General features: G+C 49.1%; 1 protein-coding gene across 1 annotated transcript; it reads right to left on the bottom strand.

Moving 5' to 3' along the window:
• Window positions 1–201: 201 nt before the first annotated feature.
• DDO (D-aspartate oxidase) lies at window positions 202–11,205 on the bottom strand. Its single transcript, XM_066179419.1, is given in 6 exon segments — window positions 202–2,137; window positions 4,705–4,881; window positions 5,676–5,784; window positions 10,522–10,674; window positions 10,677–10,796; window positions 10,799–11,205. Coding segments are annotated over 6 exon segments (1,440 nt in total). The 5' UTR covers window positions 11,112–11,205; the 3' UTR covers window positions 202–1,569.
• Between the last annotated feature and the right edge of the window lie 269 nt (window positions 11,206–11,474).

Below are 11,474 nucleotides of genomic sequence, written 5' to 3'. Positions count from 1 at the left end.
ATGCAAAATTAGCCTTCAGAACTGAGAAAAAGAGGACGAGGCTGCTGAAGGCAGGGTTGGATTAGGCTGGTCCCAGGTGCTTATTGACCTATAATTTAATTTGGTGATGTTTCTCCTGACAGCTGGCCCTTGCAAATGATAACTGTCCTCATACCCCCTGAGAACAGCAGGGGTTGGCAGCCATGGCTGAATGTGGCCTTTCTTGGCCCTTGTCAGGCCATCCCAAACAAAAGAAAATCCCTTGCTTATGAAAGGAAACACTACAGAAGTGACCTTTGCTCCATTATTAGAAATTTATTTATCAATTAATTTTAATCACTGAAATTATTGAAGGATTTTGAATAGTTTTCCAATTCTATGGACAAAAAAGCTAGACAAAAATGGATGATACACTCTCAAATGAGCCATTTAAGATTTAATGAGGCATTTAATCACTAAGTCAGACCTGTACTTTGATGGTAAGATCCAATTTTGGGGAGCGATTATCTTCAGACACATCAAAGGGCTTGAATTACTGAGGGGAGTGTAAAGACAAACAGAGCCTCTGCCATGGAGTGAGAGAATCTGGGCTTTGGTGACTCAGTTTTCTTACAGCAGAGGAGCTTGCTCATGTCCAGTTACAGACAAATTTTTCTTTAGAGTGTTTATCTCGTCTTAAATGGCTCTTCCACGAAACTGATGCTGGTGTTGCAATCCTTGTTGGTTTGTCTCCAATTTAGCCACATCAGCTGTCACAAGGAAAGCAGACAGCGTTGTTGTGAAGTAGAAAAGGGATGTTGCATTCCCAAGCCCACTCTGAAAAATCCTCTTCAGTAGAACCAAGGCCATATCAATGCTGCTGTGCAGGGGAGGAGGGGAGGGGCAGAAATCGTTGGTATCTGAGAGCAAAATCTGAGGGCCTTGAAGGAGCAAACCAGATTTGCAAACTAGTGTGAGAAAAGATGCACAAAACTGTAGCTCATGTGGGGCAATATTAGCAGACACTTTAAGTTCCCTGAGGTGCAATATGAGCAAATGCAGTGATGGGTATCACAGACCTGCTCTCAAAATCACTTGCCTGGTCATTGTGAGCTGACCGGAAGCATTGTAATGCAGAACTGCATGGGGTTTTCTTTTTCTTCTAAATAATACAGACAATGATAAAATTTGTTAGCAAAGTGGCAGAAACAAGGGCAATTCTAGATTAGATTTGGTACAAGAGTAGACAACCTTTTTTACTGAATCTGAGCCTACTGCATCTGACACAATGCAGATACAGAAATGCTGAACTGATGTTATTTGTATTATAGTGAAGCAATCTGATCCCTGTTATGTGAAGAGTATTTATGTATCTTGTCTTCTTCACATGAGGCTAGGACAAATGCCCAGGGCAGATGGAAGAGATGATCTGCTGGACTAATACTTGGACCAACACATCATGCCTTTCCAAGATGGTAGAAGATACCACTGAGTATCTGCACTGGAACAAGCTGTTGACTTAGCTCCCTTCTATACAGTAGTGAACTAAAAGTCCAAGCTGCTACTAGGAGGTGCAGCACTAGCTGTAAATGGAAAAGGAGCCTCTGGGATTCAAAGCTTGGCCCTCAATGAGGAGCCTTGCAGAGCAGAAATGCACTCTCCCACCAGGTGAGCAGCCTCGTTGGCTGTGCCCCTGTGCACTGAAAAGCCACCTGCCCCATGCCCATAGTTGTGGACCACTGGGAGCTCAACTCCTCCTTGGCTCAGAACCTCTCTCTGCACTCTCACGCACTGCCTGGACGGCCTCAGGCCCACCTTCACCTCGATATCCCGAGCTCCCTGCAGTGAGGGCTCAAGGGAGCAGCATCTGTCAAAGATGTCTCTAGTAGTGCCAGCATCAGGGGAGAGACTCCAGCTCCCCTCTTCCCTGGTTCCCCCCAGGGTCACCCTGTGTATCCCTGGGTAGATGTAAGTTAAGCCATCTCCATCCCGGATGAATTGTTTCAGCCAAGGAGCGTGAACCTTGAGGACTTGTCCCCTGACAGGGAAGAGCTGCTTGTCGCCCAGCAGCTGGTGGGCTCCCATGCCTGCGCAGTTGACAACGATGTCATATTCACCGTGCAGCTCCCACAAGTCTGCCACTTTCCTGGTGTACAGCTGGGTGCCAGCTGCTTTCAACCTGCAAAAAAGACTCCAAAAGTCAGGCAGAAAAGAAATCCCTAAACCCTTACATAATTATTATGGATATTAAATAAATGAGATAGATTGCCTTTGCTTTTACATATTGATCAAAACCAAACAATAGATGGGACAAAAAGCAAAGAAAATGCCATGGGAGTTCTGTTTGTGATTTGTCTGATTTCATCAAAAGTACTTAGCCAGGTCAGGCTGGAAAAAGTACAGCAAGCTGAGCAGTTTAGAGAAGGGTGTGGCATCAGACCTAGGCAGTCAGGTCCTCACCCTCTTGATTTATTTCTGTAATAGTACCAAGCTTTAACAGACCAAGCAAGCTGGGAAACAACAGATTTATTTACCAACTTGCTCACGCTAGTGGCAGAGCTATCATACTACATCCCTTTTAATGTGCCTGTTATATGCTGTCACATTCATTCCCAACTCACTCCCTGAGCTACACAGCAATCTAGTGCCATGTGCCAAGCCCTAAGATCTGCATTACGACTAGGCAGATATGGCACAGCACCCCCAAGGTGCCCATAACCTTCTGGAGCAGCAGTCAGGAGTCACCCAGGACAGCTCAGAACACTGCACATGCATGTCTGCTCTTCAGTGAAAGCCATCTCTTCTTGAGATGCATTTTTGAGCTCAATTTCAAGCCAACTCCTCCCCTGAACTTGCCTGAATTTTGAAGCCCTTCCCTGTGGAAAATCACTGGTATGAGATGGAGTTAGTGCATGCTGTCAGCTGGATCCCAGTGCTGGGGGTTTTAGCATAAGCAAGTCAAGAGACAGGTCTGTGATGCCCTAAGTGGAAAATCCCATCCTCTGGAACATTCTAGCAGCTGGCAAAGTCATCAACCCCACTATAAAGGCAGTGGTTTCCCACAGAGCAGTGAGTGAGCCAAGAATCCAGGGCACAGTTGATGCTCTGGGGCCTGATGTAGCAGGACACTGAAGCTGTCTGGGAAGAACAGGAGAGATCTCATGAAGCAGCTGTGGCTGGGCAGCTTGCAGGGAGAGCTCCTAAGAGTTGTAACTGGGACTCTGTCACCATTCCATAAAAAATAGACGAGTGAAAAAACCTGCTGAAAACTCCTGAATTCGGGCAAGTAAGCAGGAAAAAATTCCTGAGGTCTATTTTTGGCCTAGCAAGGTGGGCACAACAACAGTTTTCCTTGTGGATTGCCAGGGGAGCGGTCTATAAATACAGCTCAGGTCACTAGGGGTTTGAGAATTAGTTACATGTTTAATATTCTCTCACTTCTCATCACCAGGGAGAAGAGAAAAAAAAAAGAAAAGAGCTTGATCACCTCATTAGACTACATCCTCTGAGAAATAAGAAGACTACAGCAGGAATGAGGAGGGAGCAGAAATCACATGGCAGATACTAAATGGGTTGTACAACTTAGCTGTCCTGCAGCAGAAATTTGCTTCAGTTAGGCAATGAAACATGACAGATCATGTGTACTGAGTAGATGGCACAGACCTCACATGGCACTGGTGCCACAGGAGAACTCCCAGCCCTCCTGGCTGCTACAACAAGAAATGCTTTTACACATTTTGCAGTGTGATGAAAGGCATCCAAGTAACCAGCTGAACTGGCAATTTGTACCGTGGTGTCAGTACACATCTCTTTATTTAACCCCAAATCAGCTTGCAGCCTGTCTCTCTCTCTCTCAAGAGGATACAGCCATTTGCTCACTTTAGAGGTACTTACTTGGATTAAATACTTACCCCAGTATGTTCCAAAATGTCAAGGCCCTTTTCGGTCTGCATCCTGTCTCTCCTGTGATTCTCCAAAACTGAGGTATTGGAGAAAAAACTCCAATACCTCAGTGTTGGAGGGAAACTTAAAACTTAAAAATTTAGAAATTGGAAGATTTTCTAACTTTGATGTCAATCCAGGCATGAACTCTGAAGCCACAACTTCCTCAGAGTGACTGCATCACTCATCTTATGCAAGCAAACATTTTAAAAAAAATTGTTACAAGAGATGCTGTTTAACATTTTGGGGTTCTTTTCACCTAAATGGATTAAGAAATTGCTCCAATTGTTAAACAAATTTGAGATTAATTGGTCCAGCTACTTCATAAGTGCAAAGACTTCACAAGAAGACACCTTCCTAGATGCGCTTATTCTCTCAGGGGCTGGATGCATCTTCAAAAAACAAAGCATTATCATTTGGGGAGTTTGGCAAAGGTGGAGCAGCCAAATGTTTTCTTAGTGCAAGGCAAGTTCCTGATGTACCTTCAAGGTGTGGCTGGCCAAGCATGGCCCCTGTGGCTATGTTGGCCCTATGCCCAGGGTCTCTCACACTCCAAGCCCCATGGTACAGATACACTGGGAAAAAAAGAGACACTGCATAAATGGGGCCTTTCACATTTTAGAAAAATTGGGTATTTTTTTTCCTGTGCTTCTCGCCAAGCAAGAGCTTGTTGCATTTTCTGCAATGAGAAACAGCCTTTTTCCAGTTTTTGTTCAAATCTAAGGCTCTCAAGGAGACCCTGTCTTGCCTCCAGTCCCTCTGCCAGGGTTTCCCTCTGCATGCCCAGCCTGCAGCAAAACCTACCTTTTCTCCAGCCACAGCAGGTAGGGTGGGCAGTCACATTTCAGGGTCGTAAAGGCCTGACCAAATCGGTGCTGTGGGAACTTTAGGAGTTCTGCTTCAGACATTGCTCGAAATCCCAGCACAATATCTGACCAGAAAGGTAACTCCTCCTTGGGAGTGCTTTTAAAGACCTGCCAACTCAAAAGACAGAGAAAAAAATGGAAAACTTTACTGGTATTGCTCTGCCATGTTATGTGTCATGGCAATCTTAGCACAAACCCAAGAGCTCAGGAACCTCTTTCCCCATCAGTGCAGCTCTGCAAGGTTAACAGCAATGGCGAAATATTGCTGTCTGCTCCTGCAATACTTGCCTGGGCAAACAGGCAAAGGGTCAGCACAGCTGAGCTTGATGGTGGCACACCCAGGTTAATAAACTGCAGAGAGCCCTTCCAGTGATAGTGTATGTATAGAGTGCCCTCACACCGTGTTTCCACCACAACTGAAGACACCTGACTGGACCTGGTGGGGCCCCTTGCACACCTGTTCAGCATTTCTTGGGTATCCATAAAGCTACAGACTGCTCAGTCTCAATACTCTCAAGAGGTGATTTTCTGAGTACATAATAGGCAGCATAAAACACCCCCAGTTGAATCTCAGTACCCAGCTGCTGAAACTGGAGGATCCTGCAGTCCCATCCCTATGAATATGATCCCTGCTGCAAACAAATAGCGGGTGACAGTGTGGAAAACATCGGTTCTTAAAGGGTATTTGGTCCTGGGCAGACTTGAGTGGGATTTCTGGAGCACCTGTTCCTCAATTTTGCCTAAAAATACATTATATTTGAGCAACTACAATGCAGTTTCTTGGGAATATGGACTACAAAAGCTATTCCTTGAAGGGAATGCTCCTGAATTCTGGCAAAGAAAACCTGTCTGCCTGTTCCAGAACACAGCACAAATGTACCAAAGGCTGTCCCCGGGGGCTGTTCTTACCCGGAGACCAGGTGAATGCCAGCCTCTGATGCCTCGGCTGAGTTGCTGATGGCAAAAAGGTAAGCGAAGGTCTCTTTGAACCACTGCTTCTGCCTGTGGATTGGTGTGTCTGCATGTGAACAAAAACAAACGTGCAGAGAGGAATAATGCAAAGAGGAGAAGCATACAAAGGAGAGTCAAGGATATGGGACAGACAGGGAACACAGGTCAAGGCACTCTTTTTCCTGAGCCTCTACACACCGCTGCACAGCTGGACACAGCTGCATGAGGTGCCATTGGCAGTGCTGGCCTGGATTAAACAAACCTGGGTAGGTGTGAGGGATAAGCATCCCAGCTGCCACATCACTCGTTGTGTTGGGGCTGAACTGGTCCGAAAGGACGGTCACAGAGCAGCTGGGACAAGTCTCGGTGATGCGCAGGGCCGTGGACAGGCCGATGACTCCCGCGCCCACCACTGCAACCTTGGGTGAGGCCATCTCCAGGATGCAGAGTCAGAGGAGAGAGGTTCCTACCTGCATTTGGAAACAACGTATCACATGTCACTGTCATCCAGGGCCAGTATCAGGCTATGACATACCCACATGAGATGTAAGATAATCCCTCTCCAACAACTAATCGAAGATTAACTGCTGCACACAACCAGGGCTGTGGTGAGGATCAAAAAAAATCAGTCTTTGATATGACAAAAAGGTTTTGAAAAGTCTTTCAGCAGCCACTTCCTCATCCTCAGCACAAGAGAGTGATCTGCACAGGCATCGCTAGTGTTTGCGCTGGTTTGGGGAAGGTTTCCTCAATAAAACCTGAAGAAGTGAGGCACCCATCAAGTTTTCTATCCTGTCAGGTGCAAAAGGTACAGAGCTCTGGAGAAATTGGCTTTTTTAAAGCTTTTGAAGCAAAAAGGTTACTTGAATATTGGGATCTCTAGCAGTGAGAGCTGTCACTGCCTGGGCAGCAGAAGCAAATCACGCTGGAGATCTCCAATCCATTGTTGGTCCTTGCACCTGCCAGCATGACCTACTACCTTGGACACATTTGTGGGCGTCCAAGGCTGCCATGCTCTCCCAGCAGTACATGGTGGTCCACAGGTGCCAGCCAGTCTTGCTGCTCCAAGGCCCTATATTTTTGACTCTCTCTGCCTTACTTTATAACTTGCTTCATATCCTGGAGCAGCTCCACTCCACTCCTCATCCACTGATTGCTACTCCAGGAAGTGCAGTGTCTCTATTTTCCCCTGTCCTGGGCAAGTTTCGGAGCTGGCACCTGTCCTGGAGAGTGGCACACAGCTCTTGGTTGACAGCCACCTGGTTGCCATCCCACTGAGGTGCCAGCCTGTGCTCCTGGCCATGGCCAGCTCAGGTCTCACACTGGCAAAGGCACCAAGCAGAACCATGCAGCTCTGTGCACCCTACACACTCCCTGAATCCAGAACTAAATGGGCCCAGAAGAGAGAGACTGGGCAACCTCAGAGGTGATAAATCCTTTAAGAGCTTTGAACCAGGTGAGTAGGGGTGCTCCTGCTGGGTCAGGAGCTCTTTCAATAAGTTACTGCCAATATCTGACCAGGGACATAGGGGGAGGATCCCTTCTGCCTATGACTAATTTTTTCCTGGAATAGCTACAATATTCACTCTCAGAGAAGATGCTGAGCAAGATAGACCTTCACTTTTGCGCCCTGATAGTTCTGGTTTCTCCTATGGGGCATGCTTGCCAGTGACTGTCGAAATCCAGCCTCGCTAATTGCTCTGTGAGAACTGGAAACCAGTGCCTGCACTTTGAATGACAAGCTGATTTACCATCTTCCTGTGGCTTTTGGCATCTTTGTTGTAAATTTAGACCAGACAGACAATGTGGAATTATGATAGGTCAGGTTTATTTATGAGATCCTTGCTCATAACTGTACACACAGCTTCTCACTTATCCCTGAGGTTTTACTACTTAAAATTTGATGTATCTGCTATGTAAGAAAGGAAAGAGCAGCAGGCACTGTTGTCTGTCATTAAATTCCTTCCGCATCACAGCCAAGGGTTGTTACAACCTGTCTTCTTCCTCTCGGGGCAACGCTAAAGTTTCTTTCTGTTAATTATCACATCTTCTTTCACAAGCTGTCTACAGAAGTGCCTGCACAGCAGAGAGAGAGGACACAGTACAGGGGGGAAAACAGACCCTGGAGCAGAACTGCTGGCCTGCATGGCTGACACCCAGAAACCCAGTCTGGAAAAAGGCTGGGGGAAGGGGAAAGGCAAAGTAAGGAAGAATATTAGTAGCAAGAAATTGGGGGACTGGGTAATTATTCTGTAATTACTTAGGAAAACTGGTTCTGAGAAAGGCATCTAAACACATCTTTATGAACAAACCTTCTCACTCAGAACTGGCAGCTGTGGAAATGGTGTGTGGCTCTCAGAGCACCCAGCGAGCCTCCCAGCAGTCCATGGACAAGCAGAGCCCTGCTTTTTCAGCTGCCCTGGAACATATGCAACGGGTACATTACCCACCTGCCAGAGATGTGCTTTCGGTTGTCCCTTCACAACTCTCCTTTGCTGAAGCCCTTGGACTATGGTGGAGATTGAATTTCCTGACTGACCTCCCTGTCCCCAGGGAAGAAAGGGGAGCTGTGGCTTGGTGGAGATTCAGGTTTCACAAGTCTACCCAGTTCAGATGGGATTTTTGCAGATGAGCCAGTTTGATATCAACTGATCCCTGTGCTGCAAAATCCAGTGAGGGCAGGAAGGGGCTGCTGACAGTGCTGGAGCCTGTGGGAGCAGCTCAGAAGGCCACGACAGGCACCTGTTCAACACACCATTTTCCTGCACCTACTGCTCTAGTCCAGGAGCACAGCAAGCCTTCACGCCAAAAACTAACTGGGTGCAAAGCAGAGGCTACACACAGCTTGTATGAGTGAGCGCAGGTCAGGCTTTGCAGAGTCACTGACCCCGCTTTGAGTGCAAGGCACACCTATGGCTCTGCCCTGGCAGCACGGCCTGCATCTTGCGCGGGAGGCAGAGGAGGAGAAACTATTTTTAGCTGATGTGGCAGCCCAGCTTAGTCCCAGCGGGGGTGACACTTCTCACCACCGCAGACAGGCCTGAGTGTTTTTGCAAAAATCAGCATTTAAAAGGCAGATCAGTTGCAGTAGCTGCTGGGGTGGGAGACGAATGGTGTCAGGTACTGTTGAGCTCTCTGTCCCTTCACAGTGTATGAAGAACAGGACAGAAGCCAGAGAGAGTCACCTGGAGCTGTAATTCCCCAGCAATGAGGACACCAGTTGCCTGATGTGGGTTTCATGTTCCTGCCACCCTCCTGCTTCTCCCAGGTTTTTTTCTCATAGTATTAAAAATACTGAGATATTTTGTAACATGACTTCACCTCCCAACTCCTGCAGCTGAGGAGACAATGCCAGCCTCATGTGACACAAGGGGGTCTTTATTCTTTCTCGCCTCAAATAGCTGTATGTCACCACTAAGTGCCACTAACTTTCAGCTCTAACATCATTCTGGCAGTGGGTAACATGGCCAGTATGGATAAATACACTGTTCCCCAGCACACAGAGACACAGAGGAACATGTACATCCACTGCCAGCTGCAGCTGCAGCCCATGGTCACAGCAGGCTGGACACTCTTAGCCTGTGTTGCAACCGGGCTGGCCTACCAAAATAAGCATATTTACACACCCAAATAAACAGTGGAAAAAGCCCAGCTGAACTGTTGACCAGAAAAGTCAGAACAGGAAGTAACTAAAGAAAACCAAAACCTGTTATATTTTAAGGCCTTGGTTTGTTGATTTTTTTTTTTTTTAACTGACTCTCATCGTAAGTGCATGCTAAAACACTGTTTTGAATCGTGTGAACCCCGTGGTACTGGGGAGCAAAAGGCTCAAGCCTTTCTGAGCTGCTGGAGGGGCTCCTCATCCACCAGGGCAGCTGTACCCACTGTTCCTGTCAGTGCAAGCCATGGGACACTTTTTCTCTTAATTTTTTTTGTTGATCACTTTTTTTTTTTTTTATCACTTCCCCAGTTTACAAGCACCCTTGATGTTACTTCCCTTCACATGACCCCAGACAGGGTTTTTTCTGGGCAGAGACGGATCCAATCTTGCGTGTTTGTGTGGAGGAGCACCTGATTTTGGCCTTTTGACTGCGGCCAGGTCCCTGTTCTGCTCTTTGGGCTGCCCTGTGAGATGTATGTTTAGGAAGTGCTGCAGGAGAAAGGTGAGAATGACCTTTCTTCACCGAACAAAGGACTCTAGAGGCTCCTCGGGATCCCCTCAGCCTTTCTGCACACGCAGCACCGCTGCCAGAAAGCAGGATTCACAGGCGACCACAGAAAGCCACTGTCAGAGGGGACCCCCGGGGCTACCAGGAGGCCTCAGCTCCTCCTTCATGTGGATTGTTTGCAAGCATGGGACACACTTCCGAAGGTTTGGCAGTTATACCCCTCCATCCGCCACCTGCAAGAGCCACCTGCAAGAGCCGCCTTCACCAGGAGCACCTACACGCCGAGCGATGCTCTTGCTTTCCTCCCAAACGGGAGAGCAATCCTCTCTCCGATCCTCGCTCCCCGCAGGGCCGGGATGTCCCCGCTCCGGGCGGGGAGGAGGGGGAACAGGGAGCAGCCGCGATCCCGGACCTTCCTCCCAGCCAAGCCCTGCGGTTCACCCCTCCCGCCCCGCTGTGTGGGCTGAGCCCTCCCTGCCCCGGCTCCGGGAGACGGGATCTGCCCACGGGAATTCCCCGGCCACTGCGGGCGCTTCCCCGGCCCTCGGCAGCTAAAGGGCTCTGGCATCCAACATTTACTTCTTCACCTAGAAGTACGGTCTGGAAACAACGCAAGCGGGGAGAGCAGGCGATACCTGGTGAGGAGGAGGCCCCTGGTCCCGCCTGGAAGAGCCGGCCTCCCGGGAAGCGCGGGGGCCGCCGCACCCGTGTCCCGGGGCGCTGCCGGGCCCGGCTCCCGGCCCGCTGGCTGGAGGAGCTGTCTGTGCCCGGGCCCGGCTCCCGGCCCGCTGGCTGGAGGAGCTGTCTGTGCCCGGGCCCAGGCTCAGGCCGCCTCCGGCGCTGGCAGCGCTCCCGGAGCGCCCGGCGGCCTCTGCCGGGGCCGGGCCCTCCGCCGCCTGCCTGAACTTTTCCCCCTGATATTCCCTCCGGGGGAGGCCCAACGGGACCCGCTGTGCTGCAGGGAGTGCATTGTCCTTTTCCCTCCCTCACAGGCAGTCATGTTCTGAGTGTTTCTGGAGCTGCCTGTGGATTGCCACAGCGCTTGAGCAATCGCGCGGGCGGCCAGGAGGGGAACTCCAGCCATCACAGGTCGGTGAGGAACGAGCGGGTTCCTGCCAGACCGCAAATCCCTAATGAGCGCAGCCAGGCAGGGCTGTTTCCAGCGGAAAAACATGAGTTTGTCAAAAACAAACCTCTCTGCAGGAGCTCTAGGATGAAATTGCATGCCATGGCCCCCGGTTTATTGCCTCCGCGGCATTAGCCGTTGGCAGGATGTTTTGGCTAATGTTTGACAGCCTGAGCATTCGTCCCTGAACACTCTCAGCAGGACAGTGTTTGCCGACCACTCCCCTCCAGACCTGTCGAGCAGCATTTGCCATGGATCCTCCAAGCAGGTGCCTTTTCTCTGTAGCCATTTGAATTCAGACCAGCAGCCATCCCAAAGGGTGTCTGTATGAACAGCAACAGCGGGCGCCACCACACACGTTGGATTGTTCTTGCCTCCCAATCTAGCTGTGCTCTTAAACTAAAGCCATGATACATTACACATCACTGATCTTTAAGATACATATTTTAAAAAGGATTTTCC

The sequence above is a fragment of the Chamaea fasciata genome, unplaced genomic scaffold (genome assembly GCF_029207755.1).
Source record: "Chamaea fasciata isolate MVZ Bird 193981 ecotype frontalis unplaced genomic scaffold, bChaFas1.0.hap1 SCAF_3, whole genome shotgun sequence".
NCBI classification, from domain to species: Eukaryota; Metazoa; Chordata; class Aves; order Passeriformes; family Sylviidae; genus Chamaea; species Chamaea fasciata.
Note: the sequence above shows the minus strand (reverse complement) of the source record. Positions and strands in the feature narration are given on the sequence as shown.